Source organism: Lupinus angustifolius, unplaced genomic scaffold (genome assembly GCF_001865875.1).
Source record: "Lupinus angustifolius cultivar Tanjil unplaced genomic scaffold, LupAngTanjil_v1.0 Scaffold_16_79, whole genome shotgun sequence".
Classification (NCBI taxonomy): Eukaryota; Viridiplantae; Streptophyta; class Magnoliopsida; order Fabales; family Fabaceae; genus Lupinus; species Lupinus angustifolius.
This window is the reverse complement of record NW_017718928.1, coordinates 1-26,282: the sequence shown is the minus strand read 5'-3', so window position 1 is coordinate 26,282 and position 26,282 is coordinate 1. Positions and strand designations below refer to the sequence as shown.

Genomic DNA, 26,282 nt, shown 5'->3' with positions numbered 1-26,282 from the left:
AAATTGGTAGAGAGTTAATAGCAGATTTAACAAGACAAAGCCTACCTGCTTTATTAAGGAGGTTCGCCTTCCACGTACTCATGCGTCTCTGAATTTTCTCCATCAAGGGATTGAAAACTGATTTGTAGACCCTCCCTTGTATGAGCGGGATACCCAAGTATTTACCAAGATTGGAGACAACTCTCATTTCACAAATTGACATGAAAGTATGTCTCCTTCTGTTGGATACATGTTTGGAGCATATGAATTTAGATTTCTCAAGGTTCACCTTCATTCCCGAGGCCTTACAAAACTCATCAAGAGTTGTAGAGATCAACCTGACCTGAGTGTTAGTGGCTTTGCCGAAAAGAAGAACATCATCTGCAAAAAGTAAGTGTGAAATAGGAGATCCACCTCTGGAGAGAGTAATAGGCTGCCACAAACCTGAATCTACCTTTTCTTGGATAAGAAGAGATAACTTTTCCATACACAAAACAAACAAATAAGGTGAGATGGGATCACCTTGACGGAGACCTCTAGAAGGGCTGAAAGAATCCAACCGCGATCCATTCCAAAGAATGGACATGGTGCCAGATCTGACACACCACATGATAAGTTTCACAATAAGAGTAGGAATATATTGTTTCATAAATGTGGTTGTTATGTTGCTAAAAATGATGTTACATTGTTAAGGAATATTATATAATCTTATGTTATTAATTCAGATGTGTAATCTAATGTTGTATTAATTAAACAGTTCTTACTAAATCAATTTTACATCATAATATTAAAGTATTGACTTTGATTTTATGTTTCTTTGTATAAAATGAGTTAACAGACAATTTAAATTATATTTTATATTTTTTCTCTTGTTAATTGATCAAATAACATATAAGATCATAGGAAACAAACATATAATTACATAAATTTCTCACAATTATTTTTAATATTTTGAAATTGTGAGTAATGGACTACATAGACACATCTAGATCCATTGCCATCTCTAATATCACTTGTACCAAACCTGAGCCTGAAAATTAATATAGTGTAAAACCCAAACCCAACCAAATAACAACAGATTTAACCCATTAAATTCGGGTTAGGTTCGGACAGGTACTCCTAAATAAAACCTTAAGCTCTAGGGACAATCCAAGTCTAAAAATTAACCCAATTATCATTCAAAGACAGGTATCCAATCACAAGTTCACAACAATTCGAGATAATTACACCATTAACAAGCAAACAGAACACACACTATTGTGCTGGATAATTTTGTAATAAAAAAACATGCCAAGTAATCCAAGGGCATGATCATGTAGACAGAACCCAAGAAGGAGGAATATCAGTTTTCCACAGGTTTACAACAAAAGCAAAGATAAGACAATCTCAGCAAGAAACAGAAAAAGAAGGCTTAGGGGAAGTAAATAGGCCAATTGAAGTAGTAGTTTTGTCGAATCTCCCTGGGCTGCTTGTTCCACTGCAACAGCACAAGTTTTTATGAGAACATAATCATAAAAGCACCAAGTAAACGATATGTTCAGGGAAAGCTCTCCAAAGAAATTCGGAATAGGGAAGTAAAATAGCATACCAGAGGTTCATATGGCTCATTCTTCTTCAATGCCTTTTTCCAATGGTATTGCTCAAATAACATTGCTCTATCATGCCAACTGCAGGTTAAAGGATCTTAGAACATGATATGTGTAAATGAGTTATGCAAAAGTAAGATACAGACCACAAAACCATAAGAGGGAAACTGGTGTGATCAGATTTTTAAATCAGCTCAGTATGTTAGAATCGGGATAGAGGGAAAACAAATCAAGAAGACGTCAAAATCAACGTACAATCAACACAGCTAAACATTTGTACCCACAAAAGATATATATTTAGATAAAGTGAGGAGTTGTCTTAATTTTTTAAATAATCACAGTTGAAATCTTAGTAGCATTCATTACATTCCAATTGTCCACGTCGACCTTCTAACTCAACTTTATTAGTTTCAGAGATAAGAATAGTACAGATCATGATAGGACAAGGGTGAAACCCTTTATCAAGCATGTCTATGTTAGGAGGAATAGGAAGGGAATGAGTTAGTTTTTCTGTTATAGTTAGTTAGTTAGAAGGGGAGGGAAATCCTATAAATAGGATTATTCATGATGTATGGGGTAGCTTTTTGATTGTTAAGTGGTAGAGTAACTGATTTTGGGAAATCAGTCACTAGGGAATTGATTTCAACTTGTAATTTAAGCTTGAAAGCTTTCGTACAAAGAAATATACAGAATTCATTCAGGATCACTTTGATCCTAAACTTCATCTTCACATCTCTATTTCTACTATCTTTTTATATCTAATATACCAGTTCCATCACTGGTATTAGAGCACCATCCTGGTGCCTTGAAAATTCACTTCTCTACCACGCACTAGCTTATGGTATCAACAAGGGGAATGGCTAGATCAGCTGAAGATTGGATCCAAGAGAGGGAGGAAATGAGGCGAGAAAGGGAGGAACAAAGGATCAGACTTGAATTGAATGAAGCAAGAACCAAGAGGTTGGAGGAGGTTATTGGTCACTTACCACGAGACTAGGGTTCCTAATTCACATGAGGAAGGGAGTGGAATTGGGGGAAACACGAATTGCCTGGAATTCGTGGCAGGGATAGGTGGAGGAAGTTAGAAATCCCTATTTTTTCAGGAGATGATGCTTTTGGGTGGACTCAGGCTTGAAAGATACTTTCTTTTGAAAGAAGTAACAGAAGAGAAGATGCAAGCTACCTCGATGGCGTTAGAGGGTAAAACCCTCAGCTGGTATCATTGGTGGAGCAGGTGCAATCCTCATTCTTCTTGGGAAGGGTTCAAGTTAGCTGTGGTAAGGAGATTCCAACCCTCCATGGTCCATAACCCATTTGAACAGTTACTGACACTGAAGCAACAAGGGATTGTGGTGGATTATATTGAGGAGTTTGAGAAGTATGTTTGGGCCATCAAGGAAATAGACCCAAAATTTGTCAAAGGTATCTTCTTGAATATCCTCAAGGATGAAGTCAGGGCTGAAGTTAGGATGTATGAGCATCCCACCCTTTCTGAGGTAATTCAAAAATCCCTTATGATAGAAGAGAAAAACTTGTTTACAAAAAAAGCAAAACCCTAGTAGTTTCCCTAGAACCCCAAATTATTCCTGAAGTACTTACCCAAGTAGGTCTATCACTGTTGAAGCCAAACCTTGGGGGAAAAGAAGCCTGAACAATCCTCTGTTAGCAGTGTCTCTGTTAACACACCAGCTAGGGATAGTTCTAAGAATAGAGGAGGGGTGTTCAAGCATCTAACATGGGCTGAGTTGAGAGAAAAAAGGGAAGGGGTTTATGCTTTATATGCAATGAGCTCTATAGCAGGGAACACAGATGCAAGAATAGGCAATTTAGAATGATCCTGTTGGAGGAGGAAGATGATGAAGAGGAGCATGACATAGGAGAGATTCTGATGACTAATTTGCAATCCTTGCAGCTATCATTATGTGCTATGGCACGTAGGAATGACAATTGGGCGAATCAGGATCGGGTTTGTACTTACCCAACCCCGAAATCTAGAACCCGAACCCAAACATAAAGGGGTTGAAAATAATAATACCATCCCCGAACATGTCGGGTTTCGGATAACCCGAACCCGATGGAAAACCCAACCACAACTGTAAAAATAAAAAACATTTAAATCCATAAAAGTAACATAAACAAGACCCCAATAAAATCAGAGGAGTTTGAACAAGTTCATATTTTTGGATGAGAAAGTATGCCCAGATTCACTTACACTAATTCCTGGGTTACCCCCAATTAAACCCTAAATTAAAATGAAATTGAAAGAAAGAATTTAGAATGTAAGAGGAATTTAATTGAAGAAAAAATATGAGAGGAGGAAGAAGAAGAATTGAAGGAAGAAAGTAAATAGAAGTTAAATGAATGCAAAAGCTTCTAACCTCACTCTCTTGTGATTGCGCCACAATATGACAATGCTCCAGACTGCAGTTAACAACTTATATATTTTTTTCCTAACCATAAATAAGAAAAACTAATGGCTTTTACAGTGTTGATGTATGTGCCATTATGGGTTTAGTAAATATATATTAATTTAATACATATCAACCGGGTTTGGGGTAGGTTATCAACAGTACCAAACCCAAACCCAAAAATTGGGATCGGGTTTTACCCGAACCTAGTCACAACGGGATTTCCCCATTAAATTCGGGTTGGGTCCGGACAGGTACCTATGGATTCGGTTTTCGTTGCCATCCCTAATGGTAGGGTTAACTTCAACCAATTCATGGAAGGTAGCTGGATGTTTGGGGAAAAAAGAGGTGGTGATTTTGATTGATTGTGGAGCTTCCCACAACTTCGTCTCTTCACAATTGGTGTGCAGCTTGAACTTAGTGGTGCAATCCACTCCCAAATACATAGTAGAGGTAGGGGATGGGCACAAGATACAATGCTAGGGCAAGTGTGCATCCTTGAAGTTGTTCAAGCATGGTCCAAAAATTCTATTTGTTTGAATTGAAGGGGGTGGATGTAGTTTTGGGGTTGGAATGGTTGGCTAGCTTAAGGGAGGTCAAAGCAGATTTTGGCAAATTCGAGTTGACTTTGATAAAAGGTGGCACAGTACATCAAATGAAGAGGGGATCCTGCTTTAACTAAGACTCAATTATCTGTAGGAGCCTTCATACAAGTATTAAAAGAAGAAGGAGAAGGATTGTTGATACACTGCAGTGAATCAGATGGGGGCACAGTTTCTCAGGAATCTATTCCCACAGAGGTAACAAAGGTAATGAACCAATTTGAGGTGCTATACATCTTAAAGAGGGGTCTAACATTCCTAATCTGAGACCCTATAAGTATCCTCACTACCAGAAGACTGAGATTGAGAGGCTAGTGCTAGAAATGCTCATGGCAGGAGTGATAAGGCCTAGCATCAGTCCATACTCAAGCTCCATAATTTTAGTTAAGAAAATATATGGCGGGTGGAGATTCTATGTGGACTATAGTGCCTTAAATAAAGTTACCATCCCCAACAAATTCCCAATTTCCATTATTGAGGCGTTATTAAATGAGTTGGGAGGGGCTCAGGTATTTTCTAAGCTAGACTTGAAATCTGGGTATCATCAGATAAGAATGAGGGATGAGGACATAGAAAAGACAACATTTAGAACTCATGAGGGGCATTATGAGTTTGTAGTCATGCCTTTTAGTCTCACCAATGCACCTTCTACCTTCCAAGTCATGACGAATGAGGTATTACAGAAGTTTTTGAGGAAGTTTGTGTTAGTCTTCTTTGATGACATTCTAGTTTTCAGCAAGGATCTTCCTACTCATGTGATACATTTACAACAAGTGTTAGAAGTGTTGCAGATCAACTCTCTTAGAGCAAATAGAAAAAAAATGTACTCTTGCTCAAGAGAGATTAGAGTATTTAGGCCATATCATCTGTGGACAGGGTGTGGAAGCATATCCCTCTAAGGTTGAGGCTACCTATTCTTGGCCTAGACCTAAGGATATCAGGGATTAAGGGAATTTTTGGGTCTAACTGGATACTAGAGTACAAAAATGGAGGCATTACTTGCTAGGAAGGCATTATATCATAAGAACTGACCAAAAGAGTCTCAAGTTTCTCAATGATCAAAGACTCTTTACAGAAGAGCACTTTAAATGGGCAGTGAAGTTGCTAGGTATGGATTTTGAGATCCAATACAAGTCAGGGAATGAAAACTCTGTAGTTGATGCCCTTTCAAGGATGGGAATGTATGCAGCTATCTCTGGTGTCAGTAGCTGATATTGAAGGCTGGACTTAGGAAGTAGAGCAAGACTCCAAGCTAAAACAAATCATCCAGGACCTCCTTGTACTTCCGGGGAGTCATGAGGGGTTTGAGTTCAAGGGAGGATTGTTGTTGTACAAAGGAAAGCTAGTAATCTCAAGGAATTCCTCTTATTCTGAAGGAATGTCATGGAACACCTATTGGAGGGCACTCTGGGTTTTTCAGAACTTACAAAAGAGTAACCAATTGTGTGTATTGGAAGGGTATAAAGACAAACATTAAAAGATTTGTTGAAGAGTATGACATCTGCCAGAGGAATAAATACTCTACTCTGACTCTTGGGGATTGTTGCAACCACTTCCTATTCCCACCCAAGTTTGGATGGACATATCCATGGATTTTGTTAGAGGATTACCCAGAGTTCATGGTAAGGATACCATTTTTGTGGTAGTGGACAGACTCACTAAAGATGCTCACTTTTATGCTTTGGGCTACCCTTTTTCTGCTAAAGAAGTAGATGTGATATTTGTCAATGAAGTAGTGAAGCTACATGGGTTTCCTTCATCTATAGTATCTGACAGATATCCTATTTTTTTAAGCTAGTTTTGGAGAGTTATTTAGGTTGGATGGGACTCAGTTGAAGCTCAATACCTCTTATCACCCTCAAACAGAGGTGGTTAATAGATGTTTAGAGAATTATTTGAGATGTTTTGTTGGGCCAAAACCCAAACAATGGTTTCATTGGTTGTCTTGGGCTGAATTTTGGTATAACACTACCTATCATGGGTCTACTGGTATGACACCTTTCAAAGCACTCTATGGAAGGGATCCTCCTATGTTGATGAAACTCAAGTAGAATTTACTCAAAGCCCCAGATCAGATGAAGAAACAGGCTGACAAGCATAGAGGATTGGTGGAGTTTCAGGAAGGGGATTGGATTTATTTGAAGATACAACCATATAAACTTAAATCATTGGCTTCTACACCATTTGCTAAGTTGGCAGCAAAGTATTATGGACCCTATCAAGTTGTGAACATAGTAGGTCCAATGGCATACAGATTAGATCTCCCTAAACAAGCAAAGATACATCCTGTTTTTCACATATCATTGTTAAAGAAGGCCCTCAAACCCAATCATCAACCTCAGCCTCTTCCCCCATTGTTAAATGAAGAGTATGAGTTGATGGTAGAACCAGAAAGTGTAGTGGATTGGAGAGAAGATCACCAGGGACAAATTGAGGGGTTAATCAAATGGGCTCAATTGCCAAGTTGTGATAATTCCTAGGAATCAGCTGCTATATTACAAGAGAAATTTCCTTCTTTTCACCTGGAGGATAAGGTGGCTCATTTAGGGAGGGTATTGATAGGATAAGGGTGAAACCGCCTATCAAGAACGTGTATATTAGGAGGAATAGAAAGGGAATGAGTTAGTTTTTCTGTTATAGTTAGTTAGTTAGAAGGGGGATCCTATAAATAGGATTATTCATGATGTATGGGGTAGCTTTTTTATTGTTAAGTGGTAGAGTAACTAATTTTGGGAAATCAGTTACTAGGGAATTGATTTCAACTTGTAATTCAAGCTTGAAAGCTTTCATACAAAGAAATATAAAGAATTCATTTAGGATCAAAGTGATCCTAAACTTCATCTTCTCATCTCTATTTCTACTATCTTTCTATCTCTAATATACCAGTTCCATCAATTCATTTGTTGTAGGTATAGCCAACTAAAAGGGCGGCTTTGTGCATGAGGCTCCCACCTAGTGAGTTATGGGGAGGGTAGATGTATAAAGCCTTATCCCCACAAACAAAGAGGTTATTTCTAGGATTTGAACCCATGACTACCAAGTCACAAGGCAACCAACCTTAACGTTGTGCCTAGACTCACCCTCTAATGGGCGATTGGGTGAAACTTGAAAGAGGCTTCCACTGAGTGAGGCTTGGGGAGGGTAGATGTATGCAGCCTTACCCTCAAAAGTGAAGAGATTGTTTCCAGGATATGAACCCAATAACCTCGGGTCACAAGGCAAGCAATCTTACCATTGCACCGACACTATGTAGAAACCTGAAACAAAAAATGTCTTTTACATTCCTCTCTGATGAAATCATAGGATTTAGATAGAAAAGAAAAGAGAGAAAAGTAGAGCTAATTAGACAGAGTTTCCCACCCTACTTTGTTCCCCTCCCCCATGATGTGTGCTTGCATTTGTGAGGCTGAAGAAAATAAAGGAACAGAAAAGTGGTGCTGGAGTAAATAAACAGCACTTGACCTTTGCATCATTAATGTGACATTATAAAGCAAAAACCAAATACTTCAGAGAACAAGCATAGGGGCCAACTGCATCATTATAACACCCCTGCTATAAACATTACTATGTGTATCTATATCTACACACACATACAGACAGTTAAATATATAGTTATAGCCTTTTTTGTTTAAACTGCTTTTTTTAACTACTTCAGTCTGACATTGACATGCTTGTAAGGTAAGGTTTTTTCTTCCAAAAAACATATGCTAAAAAAATGAAATCCAACTTTTATGAGTATGTTTTTTAGCTTTTAAAAAACTCATCCATGAGAGGAAAGAATGTAAACAAGCACTTTTTTACTTTTACAAGTATAACTAATCACAACTGCTTCTGATGTAGATAAAACTTAGAAGGACAGTCCAGTACATGAGTCTCTCATTTAATGGGGTCTGGAGATGGTAGATGTATACAACATCACCCCCAAGCAAAGAGACTATTCACAGGATTTGAATCCGTGACATCATGGTCACTAACTTCAGCAGACAAGAAAGAAAACAGTGTTCAAAGTGAAAAAAGGCACAACCGTAAGATAATCCCATCAATAAGCCTTCCGAAATTACTTCAAATTTTTGGTCATGGGCAACACTGACATCATAAAATGACTACGTAATTCTCCAGTATATCAAAAGTTAATCATTATTACTGCACATCACTAAATTATGAACCCTACGTATTCCCTCAACAGAGAAATTTCACATAATACTCAATAAAAATAGCATTTACTCATTTTTCATTTCAAATAAGATGCCAAACATATGATGTGATTTGTTACTTCCCATTAGGGCACATTTTAGGTTATGAAATTATAATAATAAAATGGAAGGAGTGGAATTGAAATGAAAAAGGAGGTAACATACTTCCACTGATTAGTGAGCTGCCACATATAAGGATCTTTCCAGAGAAGGGCAGAGAAGATAGTAGCACCAATCCAATAGTTATAGAAACGTTGGTGATCAGTGTGAGGAACACCAGGGTCACCTCGATAAGCATTTCCGAAATACTTCTCCATTTCTTCTTCTTCTTTTTTCTTCTTCTCTCACTTCTCTTGCACCTTCCCTGCTTCTTATCCACACTTATCCAACCCTACCTATACGATATACCACCAGTCTCACGACACCGTTTTATTTGAAGCCTCTATTCTTTTTCTTTTTTATTGGAATTGATTGTTCAGATTTGTTTTGCTAAAAAACTGTTTTTAATCAAGTTAATTTCTTTTTAATAAGCTTATTAGTTTATATTCTTAGGATTTTAATACCAAATATATTTTTATAATCTTAATTAATTCTAAGTGTGTTCAATTGTTTAACGTTTAATTGTTGTTCTATTATTGTGGACGAAAAAGAGTTAAGTTGGTGTAAAAAACATTTTCTCCTAAAATAATATACTACGTAGAATAATGCTTACAAGACATATATAATTCTCTATAGGAAATTCATAATAACTTCATTAAAATAATAATTTTAATCAAATGCCAAAAAAGTTAATACGTTAAATCATTTTAATTTAACTTGACATTATGCTTAAAAAAACTCAATCATTTACACCTATGTTTTAGCCTTGCTAGTAATAAATATCTTATTTTAATACAAAAAAATATTTATTCCATCAATTTGTAATAGCATAAAAATTATTTAGACATGATAATAGTTCTTTCTATCAATTCTTGATGGGTTTTTAACGATGACTCTTAGCCTTACGACACATGCCAAGAAACATTTTTATTATTTATTAGTCTTGACTAAATTATTCTAATCACATGAAAATGAGAGTACTACATGATTTTAAAATATATTTTTTTTTTCTATTTTTCAGAGTAACCTCTCGTCTGATCTTTAATACACTAATATCCCCATAAACAATCAAATCAAACACATCATGACTCCTTCTAATAATGATTATTAATATATTAAGTGCTTTAACTTTTTTATTTTGCTCAACATTTGGCAAAGGGTGTTCACAAATCGAGTTTAACCTGGCTTCATAACTTCATTTATATTTTTGAACCCATACATAAATGGCTCTAGTAGTAACATCCTCTCAAAGTTACATAGACCTGATATATTATACCCAGTACAGAAATGTAAAGAGGCTACATAAGGAAGGTACAAAAACTCATCAAACAAGCAAGTAATATCAAATGCACAAACAAGTTATCTAATTTAAAGAAAATAGTGTTCTTCCTCGTGTAAGAAATGACAGCAATTCACCCAAAAGTCCTCAATGTCTTAGCTTCATATCCATTTCCAATGGGAAGACCTTGCGTCGATGGTTGAAGATCATGAAGTCTAGGTTGTCGGGTAAAGAAACAATCCTGCACACATTTATTATCAAACCATGGTAATTAGTAACCAAGTAATTCCCCAACGAGTGAAAATGCTAGCAGCGCCAGAGTAACCTTCTACTTTATGTAGTTATATACCTCAAGTATGAGCAGTGAAACTAAAGATAGCAATTTCAGAGTTTTGCAAAAAACGAAAATTTCTATGACAAAAGGACTTTGAAAAAGCCTATTAAGTAAATCCTCTTGATACTTGATTTTCAATTCTGGTATCATCGGTAAAAACAAAAGATCCAATATTAACAAAACAGGTTAAAATGGTAGACTTCAAATTCCTGGAAATGCGCTGAAAACATGGAGGGGGTAACAAAAGATCCAATATTAACAAAACAGGTTAAAATGGTAGACTTCAAATTCCTGGAAATGCGCTGAAAACATGGAGGGGGTATGTTGTTGTGAGTCTATAAAATCCCTATATGGCACTGTGAGAATGCTGGAAGGGTGCAACTAACAAGTGCATGACTGACTAAGCAGAAAACATACTCCGGTTTAGTCCATCGTTATCTCACTTAATGACCTAAATCATATGGGTTAGGTAGGTGGACAAGTGACCAATAATATTCATGTCATCTTGACAAATAGTAAAAAACTCCTTTGTTTTGTTCATTCTGATAAATAATGACAAATTGAGCACATTGGTGAAACATAATTACGTAACATCTGACCTATGGGACTATTAACAAAGAATATGGTAGAACTAAATCAATACTAATGGTTCTATGGCAAATTAATGGACCCTAGCCAGTACATATGGATGCTAATCTGGAAGCTTTTGAGTGTGGGTCAGGTGGAGAAAAGAAAGAAAAGCACAGGGCAGCACATCATCAAACCTAATTATGTAGCACCTACTCCAATGATTAAAACAACCAAGCTTCACCAAAACGATGGTGATCCTTACCATGATACTGCTTCTTATCGAAGGTTGATTGGAAGACTTCTTTACCTAACCAACTCTAGGCCAACCTCAGCTTTGCTGTTCATCAGCTTAGCCAATTCATGTCTTCTCCCACCACAACTCATTACAAAGTTCCTACTCGTGTACTTTGATATATCAAAGCCTCTCCTAGTCAAGCCTTGTTCTATCCATTTACTTATCTTCAACTAAAGGCATTCAGTGGTTCGGCAGCATACCTTGAAGGCAAAAAGGCACATTGACATTGATTGTCATGTGGCATGGAATTGACTTTAAGCCAATCTCTTTCAACTACTGTCTATCCCTAAAACTGAGAAATCCGCTGATATCTTTAGCTAAGGCTTCAGATTCTTCTCCCTTTACATACCTCCTCTCCAATCTGGGAGTACTTGATATATACTCTCCAGCTTGGAGAGGCGAGGGTATTGGATACTAAGTACTAAGTAGCATATTTACACATACCTTTTGTATATACACTATTGTATTTCACTCCTGTATATTGTAGTTAGACAGATATTTAGTTAGAGTAGAGTAGTTTCCCTCCATTTTCAGTTAGACAGTTAGATTGACAGCTAGCTTGTTGCGTCAGCAACAAGGCATTACTTATTCATGTATATAAGTCAGTTTTGGCTCCTACCTTCAATGAGAAACGAGTTACATTCAATACAGAAAACGTTTTACTTTCTTCGCAAACTACTCATAATAGCTACCCCCTTCTTTCTCTCCTAGCTCTCTTAACTGACGCACTTGTGATGCCCCATCAAACTACGACGGAAATGAGAGGAATTTCCCATAGAGCTGTGTTTGGATAAGGAATTTTGAAGAGATGAATGTAACTTTTAAAGGTACATATAATCCTACTTAATAAATGATCTCTTTGGGTATTTGATTGAGGGGACTCTATTGTATTTTGATCTAGTATTTTAATCTCAAATAAGGAATCTAAAATTCCACCTAAACTGGTGGATTTTCAAGAATTTCTCCTTCTTAATCAACCTCTGATAGTTATTTTGGTGTTCAAAGAAACACAGATGAAAAAGTTGTGAAGGGAAAGGGAAACGATTGGGGAAAAACATTGTGTCCCACCACTCTTTATTAATTCAAATTTTGTGGACAGGTCAAATCTTCTCATATGAATGGCATGGTCACATTAACTTCCGAGAGGAACCAATCCCCTATGTAAGAATTAGTTTCCTCGGTTCATATTATTGACCTCTCTTTGCAACCATCTTATTTCCAAACCCTTTTCTATTTCCATTCCTCTACTATTTAAGTCCTCAATTTTAACTCTTTTTGTATAAATCATCCGGTATCTATATACCACAAGAGTCACAAACTAATCCAGATCTGAGGTAGGGAAGGTCAAAATGGAGGCAAACCTTTCCCTAACCAATTTTTACAGCAGCTGCCATGTGAAGCCCAAGACAGAAAGTGACCAGCAACAGAACTCGAACAAGGTAGGCCGAGCATAAAAGGGCACACTATTAATTAACGAGAGCAACTTATGTCAGCTACAACACTGAAAAGAAATCAATAGTTTTCATTCTTCGATCAAGATCCACTGCTAGAAACTCCCTCTGCTGCCAATTTTTTTGGCAATCTTGCACCCAATTGACCAATCATGATATCATTTGTCTTTAACCAATTTCAGCCTAATCCTTATGCCGAATTGACCAAGTCTCATATAAGATTGACCAACCTGAACACAAAGTTGACCACCGTGACACAGGATCAATAATTTTTCACTCCCATTGTCAAGGAATTATAACCCAAATTTTCATGTGTACGGTGATGCTATCAAGTTCCTACTTCCTTTAACATGATAAAACAACCTCTTGCTAGTAATAATTGGTGAGATAACAAAATCAAAATCAACCACATGCATAAAATCTTCCAAAAATAGAAACAATGAAGAATTAGCTACCTGTTCTCATCAGAATCTGGATGTATGGACAAAAACTTCCCAGGCAAAGTCAAAGCAGCCCAAATACAAATCACTAACCCTATAAACAACTCAACTACTACCTGCACTCCAAAAATCTCATAATAAAAAACACCAATAACAAAATACAAAAAAAATTAAAATCAAATTTCTAAACAAAAAGAACAACACTTACATTCAAAGGAGGCCCTGAAAACTCTTCCTCAGTAATCTTCAACAAAGCCCTGTCTGAAACCAAATCCGAATTTAAGTTTAAAAGAACCAAAATTTAGATCTAAGCAAATATAGACATTAACTTAGTGAAGTGATGCATACATTGGATAGTTGAATAAGCAGCGTGAAATAGAACTAGAGCTCCGAGGAATCCCACAATAAAACCTAAACCCATGATTTTCTGTAACGGATAAAGTTCAGAGATTTTGAGGATGAGTAGATCTAAGGACACAGATTCTCGGAGAAGCAACGCTGTTGTCTAAGTTCTACACACCAACGGTGCTGTCTCAGTTTCTTTATAAGTTTGTTCTTTCAGAAAGTTTTGTTTTTGTTTAATTTTGTTTATCCTAGAAAATTTGAGAAATTAATACTAATTACTTGTTTATTGATTATACCGTTATTTTTCATTGTGGAAGGAAAAATATTAATTATGGAGTCAACTACAGAAGGAAATTGCAAATATTATGATGTCAAAAAATAAAAATAAAAATAAATTGCTACTTGAATTGTGTAATACAACTTAGATGATGTTATAAAGAAACTAAAAGATAGCTTATTTTAGGTGAATATGGATTGCAGCTTTTTGTCATTTATCTTCAAAACTTTTTTGTTTTATGGTTTAAGTTTTTTAAAAAGATGATCACAAAAAATTATCAAAGCAATGTTTCTTGAGAGGAAAAATATGATTCATTCAACTTATTTATATAATTATGTTTGTCATTATTATGGTTATGTTTATTCTTTATTATCTAATGTTATAACATTTAATTGAGTTTTCCATTTAATTATTTAGTTTTCTTTAGACTAAAGTGTTATTCAAGTAGAATATTAATATTTTTTGTGATAATCTTTATAAAAAAATCATTGAAAGAGTTGGATCAAAAAAAAATTATAATCTTTATAAAAGAACCAACATCACCGAATGAATGACTAATGCGAATTTAATTACAGTGTAACAAAACAAACAATAAAAAAGAATGATTCATGATTTTCTAAAAATGATACATAATATCAAAAAATGAAAACTATTATTGTAACAATTAAAGTGGAATAGATTAACTATTGGAGGAATCACACTCCTGTCCCTTACTCCACATTAGAAGTTATTAATTTTACACTTAATTTTAATAAGAAAAATATAATATTATTATATTTTAAGGGATAAAAATTTATATTATATTATCTATTTTTATTACTTTTGATGTTTTTCCCTATCCATTAAAAACCATCATAGACAATGAGTATATCCTCCCCTGCAGGTTGGTTCAAATGTTCTTGACCTTCCTTCAACTCCAACGTAAATATTTTCCTCCAATAAGCTTCTTCTTGCTCAATATAGTCATATATCCATTTTCAACTACTTCATTCTTCTTCTCTCCATTCTCTTGTTGGTTTCTCTACAAAGTTCATGTTTGTAATATGAGAATGTTAACTAGTTCATTTGTTAAGGAATTAAAAATAACAAATATACATTGAAATATGGTGTATTCTAAGATTTAGAAACTATAGTATTACATTTTTCTATACGTATTTTTCATCTTTGAATATTTTAACAAATACTCTTAACATGCAATTGCCATGTAATATTTCAAGTATTTAAATAATGTATTCCATTAAAAAAAATTATATCATTGATTGGTTAAAATATAATTCATAAATTTCTAAAACTTTTTTTTATTTCAACTATACAAAGGTGTTTCATCTCGAGCCTCTTTATCTCTTCCTTCAAGTTACTTAGTTAATTATATTAATTATGAAAAAAAATACACTAATAATATAAAAATTATATACACTGTCAGTGTATTATCTATCATTTATATTTAATTATATTTGACTTTATATCAACAATGCATAGATATTACAATTATTAATTATTAAGCATTATCTGCATTCCTTACACCATCATTAGTCACATTGATTTATTTTTCCATCTTCTCTTCTTAAACCTTTTTTTTACACTCTCAAAACATAAATAGAAAAACACTATCCATAAAATAAACACAATTAAATTAAAAAATATTGGTGCAGTGGAAGTGATTATCATACATACATATTTCAAACATCCTTGTAGAAACAACAACGAAAGTCAAATATATAAAGAAAATCAAACCAAACACAATCAAATATAAGTAAGAGAATAAAATATAACCTCATAGTATGAGATAAATTATCTCATCTAGACAATAAAGTATGACATATGTATTGTTTTGTTTTAGAAATATTTTGTAGAAAATGATTAAGTAGAACACATATCATAATTTTATTGGTTGAATGAAGTAACTTATCTCTTTATATTAGGATATATTTTATTCTCTTTAAGTATTCCTACAACTTAAACAAAAAAATTCAAAAATAAATCAAGTCTTACTTATATTAAAAATTTCAATAATGAATCAAATTGAATATTTTTTTATTCTAACTACATCGAATACAATATTTAAAGAAAGTAAAAATTAGATAATATTAAAAAGAACCATCCCTCCTAACAACATAATAGTGAATTACTCGTAAGCAAATTTCCAAAATATATAGGAATATGCAAGGGAAATTAGATTTTAGAAGGCACAAAACCTGACATATAATATAGCAGAATTCTTTAACATATATACAATTTAAGAAGCATGGCTTAAAAATAAATTAAAATGTAAAAAATTGCTCTCATGTTTAACAATTTTTTTACATTTTCAGTTCCTCTATATTAATTATTAAATAAATAAATAAAATACTTAGAATAATAAAATGGTGGTGGTAAACACCCGATTTTAATCGGGGTAATTTGGTCTTTAAAAAAATTGAATTGATGAGTGAATTTTGAATTGAGTGGAAAAGTTGGAAAATTTTGAAAAGAAGTTGGGCCCCTTTGGCCCAACCAGTTTAGGGTTGAAAACCCTAATCACATCCCCTTTATAAACCTAAAGTTAGCAAGTAAAGGGGAGGAGCAAAATATAAATAAAAATATGGAAAAATGATGTAACAATGATATCAACTGAGAAGTAGGAAACGTTGACAATGAGAGGCAGCAAACTCAGTTGGTTTCTACTTCCACAAACTCATAAGGTTTCCTTCTACTATTTTCTTCTCTTTTAACTTCAATAAAATCAATGTCATTAGGTTGTGTTTTCAAATGATATTGTCATGAGATAAGAGTGTTTTTGTTTTCAAATGATATTGTCGCAAAACAGAATTAGACGACAGTCATGGAGGACTGAGCATCTCAGGCGACATCGCCAGCTGGACGGAGCTGTCCAGGGCCGTCTATGCCAGCCATGAGAGGCTGGAACAGGTGCCAAACCATCACCCATGGTGCGGTCTGGTGGCTACGCCGCCACTGTCGATGACTAAGCTACCGCCGTCGACAGCGGTTCCAGCAGTCTAGGTGGTGGCTAGATGGGTTTCCACTCAAAACTCTAACCCCCAATTTAATTTAGACCTAAACCCCCAATTTAATTTAACCCAAGTTCCTAAATTAATTTTACCCTAAACCTAATCACCAAATTGTGTTAAAACCTAATCCCAAATTAATTTTACCCTAACCATAAACTCCAAATTGATTTGTAACCCTAAACCCCCTTAAATCCTTTTATTATTTACACATTTTTTGTAAGACTGAGATGACAACTAAGAGGGGGTGAATTAATTGTTTAAAAACTATGACCAATTTTTCTATAAAATTTAAGAGTTAATTGTAGCGGAAAATTTATGCAAAAAATGTCAAGTAAATTTAAGAAGTTAAGGGAGAAGAGAGTACGCAGAGATTTTATATTGGTTCACCTTCTTGTCCATCGGAGACTATGTCCAGTACTCTTGCAACACAAGAGATTTCTTCACTAGATATTAAGAGTAGCAATTACAAATTCCCACCCCGAGATTTCCTTGTACCTTACTCACTCTCTAATACCTATATAACTCTTTGGAAAACAAAATTTCCAAGTGACTTTATCTCCTTTCTTATCACACCTTTGTGACAGAAAGTAATTCAATAATTTGAAGAAAACTTTAACTATGGCAAGTATTGTCATTACAAGATTTGAAACTATGAACTCTTGCAATCCAATAATGCTTTATACACTTTAGTAATAATGCTCAGAAGGTTTGAATTACTTTGATAAACCACATTTAAGGCAACTTCGGAAAATATATTCTGAAAGTTTAGAACAAGTTGCAAGAAGTACAAAGCAAGTATTTCATAAAAATTAGATTTTGTATATGAGTTGTGTGTTATGAATAATGAGTTTCAATGCTTTTAAATAGGCTTTCCAATAATCCATAACACCTCTATGAAAAGGTAGGATTCGATTGGAATGAAATCATTTCGTTTGGGGTGAAAGCTGTGTAGTTTGAATCTGAAAAATGGTGCAACAACTCTCAGTAATCAATTACCTAATCGATGTAATCGATTACCCAAACAGTCAGTCCAACTGAGTAATTGATTTTCACAGGTTGTAATCGATTACTCACAAGTTGTAATCGATTACTCACAGGTTCTAATCGAATACATAAATGTTTTGTCCAACAAAATATTTGTTTACCGTATTGTGTAATTGGTTACTCAAAATCCTTGTAACCAATCCTAGGGTTACAAATTATTGTGACTAAGTAACACGTTACCAGAACTAAGTAACAAGTTACATGAGTGAGAACCAAGGGTAAAATGATTGGGAAAATCCTAGCTGCGGTTAGGTAAGGTGTTCTTCATACAAAGACTTGGAGTTCTTGGGATAAAGAGCGATACCTTGGCTGGGGCCGAATCGCATAAGAAAGGTTTTCTTGGGAGGCGGTTTTGGGAAAGGTTAAACCAAGGGTAACATAGTTCTTTGGGTTCCAAGAAGGGAGCGTTCAAGTTTTGTATTTGGAAGCGTGTATGTAACATACATTGTGTTTCATAGTGAAGAAAAATCTCCCAGATCAGACGGGGGGCCTGGATGTAGTTTGCAAGTGGACCCGCAAACGAACCAGGATAAAAACCTTGTTGCACACTTTTCTTTCCCTACTCTCTTTATTGCTTTAATCGATTACTTTGTATAGTTGTATTAGCTATAATAATATGTTTCTATACTGTACTGTTGTAACTCTTATATATATGTTAGCTCTGTATATTTGCTTCGATCTCAGTTGCTTGTCGTACAAGAAACTGAAACTGTTTGTGCGATCTGAGCTGTTTTAATCGATTAAAAAGCTGTAGTTAATCGATTATTCTTTCTGTGTTAATCGATTAAACTGGGGGTTTTTCAGCATTATAAGTTGTTTGCGAAAGCGAATACTTTGACCGCTACACCTATTCAACCTCCCTTCTAGGTGTATTTTAGCCACTGATACCTAACAACCATTACTACTATTTGTATATAATAGAGTATAAGGATAGAAGTACCTAAAGACTTAGATTCTAAATCCTTAAAGCTTTATATTCATTGTCTTCATAAGTATTCTTCCTTTTCTTCTTTTATGTGATGTTGGTGTCTTCATCAAAACCGTGCCAAGATCAGGAGCAATATCTTCTTCACAATCTTCCTTTTTTGATGATGACAAACCAATATCTTCTTGATAGTGTAGTTTTCTGACTTGTCTTGAGTATGCTCCCCTTATTTTGTATGTTCCCCCTTTGATTTGGAGTTATGTGTCTGGAAGAATTTTAAACAGAAGATACAGTTCTCCTAACTTTTCTCACCTTTTTGACTTTATCAAAAAGAAGAAAATCCAAGAGTCCAACACAATATATATATATAGCATACAATATGTACATAACAAACATAAAGGTAACATAGCATAGCAGAAAATTTAAAAGATGTTCAAACATTGTTCAAAACATAACCATAAAAACAACAAATGTCAACAATCATGCAACATTACAATGAGAAATCCTAGACAACAAATGTTCTAAGACTCAGGCTTAGTGCTATCATCATCAAGGTCCATGCTATTGATCTTATAAGAAAGACGTTGAAGCTCGAATTTGACTTGTTGATTGTGAGCATCAAGAGCATCCATCCGATTAGAGATGTAGTCTCGAAGAGAGAATAACTCGTCCATAATCATATGATTTGTAGGCATGGGAGCAGATGAAGAAGAGTCAACATGAAACTCAGAAGGTTGATGTCCATGAGGGTTAGCAAAGACATCCACAGTTGGATCAGCAGGTGCATCATGCCTATACTTTGATACTTATAGAATCTATCAATGGGATCTCGAAAGAAAACTATTTTTTGGATCACATCCACATCGATCTTACAATCGTGTGCATCAAGTGTGACTTTGGATTCACCAGTAGTGGATACACCAAAATGCTCAAGTATGTTGGTTATGAAGATTTCATAAGGCAAAGGGCTGCGAGTTTCTTATACAGACCACATATATCTCATTACTGTCAAAGCCCAATTGATTTCAAGGTTATGCTTAAGAGTATACATCAATTGTAATTCTATGTCATTAATTTGAGAATTATTTGAATATTTTGGAAAAATGACATAGCTAAGAAAGTAATGAAGCAGACGATCTTCAAGATTGAGATTTTCTACAGTAAGGATATCTCTACTCTTTACAGTTTCACCTAAAGCCAGTTGCTTACGCATTTCGATTTCCCTTTTAGAGAATCTACACATAGAGTAGTAGAACTCTTTTCTATCATAATTATCTCATTCACATGCAAGACCGAAATATTATATGCTACATTGAGAAGGTATATTACAACATATTGAACTGAAGTTCTTCACATCTAAAACAATTTCTTTTCCTTTCATATACGATGTTAGATGATTTTTTCTAAAGTTCAAATTGTAGTATACTTTAACAAGTTTAGATAGTAGGCTTTTGATTCCTCACAGAAATCAAAAAGATCTTGTTGCCTAAGTAGAATAGGGAAATGGTAATCTTTAAACTCAAAGTTACTGATATTACCATACTTAGAAGCAAAGATGGATCGTCGAAGAAAATGCTCCGAGAAAATTTTGTGTTGTTCATCATTGGCAAGAAGACGTGCCAAATATAGAGGGTTAGCTTCAGAAGATGAAGTACCTTACTTCTTTTGAGACACATTGGTATGTTGCTTCTTAGCCCTTGATGATGAAGCCCTTGATTGAAGTTTTGAAAAAAATTAGGTTTTGAGGTTTGAGAGATTTGGGGATTTTTTATTAAGGCCACTAAACACAAAATCTATGGAATAGAAGTGTTTCGAATTGAAAATGTGATAGGAAATGACTCAAAAATCACATAAATCATATAAAAAATGAGGTTTATAGATAAACACTAGGGTAAACACGAAAAGAGAGGTTTGAGGAAGAATAAGTGTTTGAAAAATGTGGAGGGAAACTTAAATACTGTTCAGAGTAATTGGTTACTCGAAGTGAGTAATCGGTTACTCAACATAAAAATTCCCAGATTTCAAACAGACATCTTATGTAATCGATTACACAAGAGGGTAATCGGTTAATGAAAGTTCATGCTCAATATTGTAATCGGTTACTCTCCAGAGTAATCGGTTACTGACCCCAGAATTTTGAATTTTCAGGTATACTGATGCCTGGTAATCGGTTACTGAACATATATAATCGATTACACACCCAAGAATTTGAAAATTTTGAAAAGAATTAAGCAATTTTAAGTACAAGTAGGTATAATATAAGCACAATGAAGCAAACATATTCGTGAATAAGCATTTAAGATAAGTAAGCTTCATCAAGTATAACTAATTCTCGTCTAATTTTATAGAAAGGTTATTTGGCCAAAAGTTTAGTAAAAATATCTACTAGTTGGTCTTGAGTATCAACAAATTCTACTGACACATCTTTTTTTTAGACATGGTGCCTAAGGAAGTGATATCTTATATCTATGTGATTGGTTCTAGAATGCATTACTAGATTCTTTGTGAGATTTATAGTACTAGTATTGTCACATTTTAGGGGAATGCAACCTAAGTCTAAGCCATAATATCGTAATTATTGTTTAAACCATAACACTTGGGCACAACAACTACATGCCTCTATGTATTCTACCTCAGTAGTACTTAGGACAACACATGCTTGTTTCTTGAATGAACATGTATAACAAGTACCACTTGTACTTTTTCTCTCAGTTTTGCATCCAACAAAATTGGAATCTAAATATCTAACGAAATCACATATACTTCCTTTTGGATACTATAATCCAACGTCTTATGCCTTTTAAATATTTAATGATTCTTTTGAAATCACCTAAATGTGATTATTTTGGTTTTGATTGATACCATGCACAAAAACAGACACTAAACATTATATCAGGTCTACTGGCAGTTAAATAAAGTAGGGAACCAAACATTCCAACTTCATATGTATCGATGTATGTACTAGAACCCATATGAGTGACTATTGGCTTGCAGTCATCCATTTCAAATATTTTCAGCAAATCTCTTCAGTATTTGGATTGACTTACAAAAATACTATCCTTGAGTTGTTTGATTTGCAATCCAAGAAAGTAATTTAACTTCCCCATCATAGACATTTCAAATTCCCCTTGCATCATTTCACTACACAAAATCTCATTAGTAGAACCAAAAATAATATCATCTACATATATTTGAACAAGAAAAGTATGATAATTTATTTTCTTAATAAAAAGTGTAGTGTCGATCTTTCCTTTCTTAAAACCTTTTCCAAGTAGAAAGTTTGTTAGACGATCGTACCAAACACGAGGAGCTTGCTTTAAGCCATAGAGTGCTTTTTTTAGTTCATAAACATGAGAAGGATGTTTGTAGTCTTCAAAACCTGAAGGTTGTTCTACAAACACTTCTTCTTGTATATAATCATTAAGAAATGCACTATTTACGTCCATTTGATATAACTAAAAATTTAAAGAGCAAACATATGCAAGTAACAACCGAATAGCTTCAAGTCTAGCAATAGGAGCGAATGCTTCATCAAAATCTATTTCTTCTTCCTGATTGTATCCTTGTGCTACTAGTCTAGCTTTGTTTCTAACAATAATTCCATTGACATCTGGTTTATTACGGAATACCCAACGAGTTCCTATAACATGCCTATTTTCTGGCCTAGGAAAAAGTTCCCAAACTTCATTTATCTCAAACTGGTTCAACTCTTTTTGCATAGCAAGAATCCAGTGTTCATCTTCGATTACATCATCAATCTTGGAAGGTTCTAGTTGAGAAACGAAGGCCATGTTTAAACCAACATCATTTAGCTTTAAACGGGTAGTGAAACCCTTACTTAAGTCCTCAATGATGTTTTCAATAGGATCATCTTGTTGAGTTCTCCATTATTTTGGTAAATCAGAATGAATATGCTCAGAAGATAGAGTATCATCCATTTTCAAATGCTTAGTATTGGTTGTTGTATTGGTAAAAAAATCTTCTTTTAAAGAGGAACTTGGCAAGTCCTCTTCATCAAGAGTTAACCCATCCTTTATTATAGGATTGTTTTCATAAAAAGACACATGAACAGATTCTTCCATGGTTAGAGTCCTTCATCAGCTTTTGCATCAAACTTGCCTAAGTTGTATTTACCATTATTTAAAACAAAACATTTACAACCAAATACATGCAAATGAGAAATGTTTGGTTTTCTACCTTTAAAGAGTTCTTAGGAGGTTTTCTTGAGAATTGGTCTTATAAGAACTCTGTTTGAAACATAAATGTTGTACTAACGGCATCAGCCCAAAAATATTTCGGGAGATTAGTTTCATTCAACATTGTACGAGCAAGTTCTTATAAGGACCGGTTCTTTCTCTTTACAACACCATTTTGTTGTGGTGTTTTAGGAGCAGAAAAATTGTGATTGATACCTAGATCATCACAAAATTCTTCAAAAGAAGCATTTTCAAATTCTCCCCCATGATCACTTCTTATAGCAGCGATTTTCAGAGATTTTTCATTTTGAACTCTTTTAGCATATTTGCTAAAGGCATTGAATGCCTCATTCTTATGAACTAAGAATTGAGTTCAAGTATATCTTGAATAATCATCTACTATAACAAGATCATAGTAGTTACCACCATAACTTTTGGTCCTTGAGAGGCCAAATAAGTCCATGTGTAGTAACTACAATGGTCTATCGGAAGAAACTATATGCTTAGTTTTCAAAGAGGTTTTTGTTTGTTTACCCATTTGACAAGCACTACATAGTTTGTCTTTAACAAACTTCATTTTAGGTAAACCAACAACTAAAAATTTCTTACTCACTTTATTCAAATGATCCATATGAATATGAGCAATTCTCCTATGCTAAATCCATGCATCATTATTATTATTAGCAACTAAACATTTTATTGGTAAATAAGAATCTATGTCAATCATATAAATATTATTTATTCTCTTACCAATTAGTTTAGAGTTATTAGAATCCTTATTTTCGATGATGCATTTATCAAGGTAGAATGCCTCATGAAATCCTTTGTCGCATAGTTGACTTATGCTCAACAAGTTGTTGAAGGTAGCTTACCGATTCTACCAACTCCTTGTATTTTTCCTTTGTTGTTATCACCATATGTGACATAGCCTTTGTCCCTTGGAGTGAGGACAAAGAACTTATCTTTGTCGCTCGTCATGTGCTTTGAGCAGTCGCTGTCCAAGTACCATAGATTGTAGGCGACTCTCAAATTTTCCTGCAAAACAGGTTAAGTAGTATTAGGTACCTAATTTTCTTTGGGTCCTACATGGTTAACACCTTTCTCAACCCATCTATAGTGACCTAAGGGCACATCATATTTTCTAACCATGCAAGTGTTTGGTGTATGCTCACGATTCTTACAATAAGTGCATATGGCATGATGTTTATGTATCCAACATTTATTGTTATTACAATTAAAAGCATGGATACCTGAAGAAGATCTTTGCTCCTGACCTTGGCACATTTTTGATGAAGAAACCAACATCACCAAAAAGAAGAAAAGGAAGAATACTTATGAAGACAAAGAAGATTAAAGCTTCAAGAAAGTTAGATTAAGTCTCTATAGGTACTTCTATCCTAAAACTCTTAAATATACAAAGTAGTAGTGCTCAAACTATTTTTAAAGAATAAAGAAACACTTTAAAAAAAAATACTTAAAACATTTTTTATAAATAGTGTGTAACGGGTTACTTCATCTAAGTAACAGGTTACAAGTGTGAGAAAAGAGTTATCCAACTTAAAACTAATCAGAGTAATCCATTACTGTATTTGAGTAACATATTGCCAGTGTTATTAAAGTTGAGTAACAGGTTAATCAAATTGCTGTAATCGATTACTGTAAGTGAATTTTAAATTCACTGTGGACAGGACATTTGGGTAATCGATTACTCAATGCTGTAATCGATTACTGAGAGCTGTTACATTAGTTTTTCAGATTTGAAACTCGAGTTTTTATCCCAAACGAAATGTGTTCATTCCAAACAATTTCTACTCTTTCATAAAGGCACAATGGGTGATTGGAAAGCCTATTTAAAGACTTTAGAACTCACAATGAAAACAACTCTTTGAACAACTCTTTCACACTTTTCTCACAACTTTCCTACACTTTTCTGAATTTTTTTCTTGAACTTCTTAGCAACTTGAACTCAAACTTTCAAAGCTATTTTTCTGAGTTGCTTGAAGTAAAGAGTTTCAAAGTTTTATAAACTCAAAGAGTATTATTTCTAAGTATACTATAGAGTTGATTGGATTGCAAGTTTTATTATATTTCATACTTGTAAAGGCAATCCAAAGCCATCATTGAAATTCTTCATTCATTGTAATAAACTTTCTTTCACAGGGTGTGAATAGAAATGGGATAGAGTTACTTGGAAAAGTGTTTTCCAAGGGTATAAGTATTAGTGAGTGTGTAAGGTACATAGAGATCCCGAGGTGAGATATTGTAATTACAACTCATAATATTTAGTGGAAAATCTCTTGCTGCAATAGTACTGGACGTATACTTCGGTGGACAAGAAGGTGAACCAGTATAAAATACTTGTGTACTCTCCTTTCCTTTTCCTCTTTAATTTATACTTGATTATTTTTCTACAATATTATCCGCTGCACATTAACTCTTACGTTTTACAGAAAAAGTTACTATAAGTTTAAGTCAACTAATTCACCCCCCCTCTTAGTTGCAATCTTGTTCTTACAATTGGCACCAGAGCTATATTTGAGTAAGATACTCTCAAATCCGATCCTACATCAAGATGGCCTCAAGATTATTCCTAAGAGAAGGGTCCAACATCCACGACCCTCCAAGCTTTGTTGGAGAATGCTATGATTTCTGGAAAATTAGAATGAGGATCTTTATTGAGTCTCAAGACTTAGACATGTGGAATGCCATTGAAGAAGGACCATATATACCCTTTACTATTGTCAACAATATAAGTGAATTAAAGCCAAAATCTTCATGGAATGATGAAGACAAGAAGAAAGTGCAATACGACCTTAAAGCCAAAAACATTCTTGTGTCGACTCTAAAAGAAAAAGAATTTCTTAGAGTGTCAAGTTGCAAAGCGTCGAAAGAAATTTGGGACACTCTAGAAAGGGTACATGGAGCCAAAGAAGTACAAAGGTCTACAACAAATAGTGAAGCATCAACATCAAAGCAAAAATCTACATGCTCAATATGCAGAAAACCAGATCATCTAAAATGTGCTTGTCCAGCCCTACAAAAGCATCATACTTTCAAAAGAAAGAAGGACAAGAAGCATAGAAAAACAAATGTTATATCAGACGATAAAGATGATGGTTCAAATGCAGAACTCAAAATTAAGGAGAAAACACATATTTCGTTGATGGCTTCACATAATTCAAATGACGATTACGAGGTTAGTAACTCTGAACCAAATGATACATTTTCATATAATGAGTTACATAACGCTT

General features: G+C 34.4%; 2 protein-coding genes across 3 annotated transcripts; both read right to left on the bottom strand.

Annotated features, from left to right (window-relative positions):
- Nucleotides 1-1,175: 1,175 nt before the first annotated feature.
- Nucleotides 1,176-9,165, bottom strand: LOC109337988. Its single transcript, XM_019575109.1, has 3 exons — nucleotides 8,934-9,165; nucleotides 1,568-1,646; nucleotides 1,176-1,456 (listed from the first exon to the last, which is right to left on the bottom strand). The coding sequence occupies exons 1-3, from the start codon at nucleotides 9,083-9,085 to the stop codon at nucleotides 1,391-1,393; spliced, it is 297 nt and encodes a 98-aa protein (XP_019430654.1). The 5' UTR covers nucleotides 9,086-9,165; the 3' UTR covers nucleotides 1,176-1,390.
- Nucleotides 9,166-10,037: 872 nt separating this feature from the next.
- LOC109337987 (membrane magnesium transporter) lies at nucleotides 10,038-13,794 on the bottom strand. Of its 2 annotated transcripts, none has more exons than XM_019575108.1 (4): nucleotides 13,585-13,794; nucleotides 13,445-13,497; nucleotides 13,252-13,352; nucleotides 10,038-10,387 (listed from the first exon to the last, which is right to left on the bottom strand). In XM_019575108.1, the coding sequence occupies exons 1-4, from the start codon at nucleotides 13,655-13,657 to the stop codon at nucleotides 10,294-10,296; spliced, it is 321 nt and encodes a 106-aa protein (XP_019430653.1). In that variant the 5' UTR covers nucleotides 13,658-13,794; the 3' UTR covers nucleotides 10,038-10,293. The 2 variants fall into 2 exon arrangements, with proteins under 2 accessions (XP_019430653.1, XP_019430652.1); XM_019575107.1 differs by having other exon boundaries at nucleotides 13,252-13,348; nucleotides 13,441-13,497; nucleotides 13,585-13,792.
- Between the last annotated feature and the right edge of the window lie 12,488 nt (nucleotides 13,795-26,282).

Coding starts and splice junctions, on each gene's coding strand:
- LOC109337988 (XM_019575109.1), bottom strand. CDS start 9,085: ATGGAGAAGTATTTCGGAAATGCTTATCGAGGTGACCCTGGTGTTCCT. Junction 1,647..8,933: donor CAGCTCACTAATCAGTGGAA/GTATGTTACCTC, acceptor TTTAACCTGCAG/TTGGCATGATAGAGCAATGT. Junction 1,457..1,567: donor ATGAGCCATATGAACCTCTG/GTATGCTATTTT, acceptor GTGCTGTTGCAG/TGGAACAAGCAGCCCAGGGA.
- LOC109337987 (XM_019575108.1), bottom strand. CDS start 13,657: ATGGGTTTAGGTTTTATTGTGGGATTCCTCGGAGCTCTAGTTCTATTT. Junction 13,498..13,584: donor TGCTTATTCAACTATCCAAT/GTATGCATCACT, acceptor ATTTGGTTTCAG/ACAGGGCTTTGTTGAAGATT. Junction 10,388..13,251: donor CCAGATTCTGATGAGAACAG/GTAGCTAATTCT, acceptor AAATGTGTGCAG/GATTGTTTCTTTACCCGACA.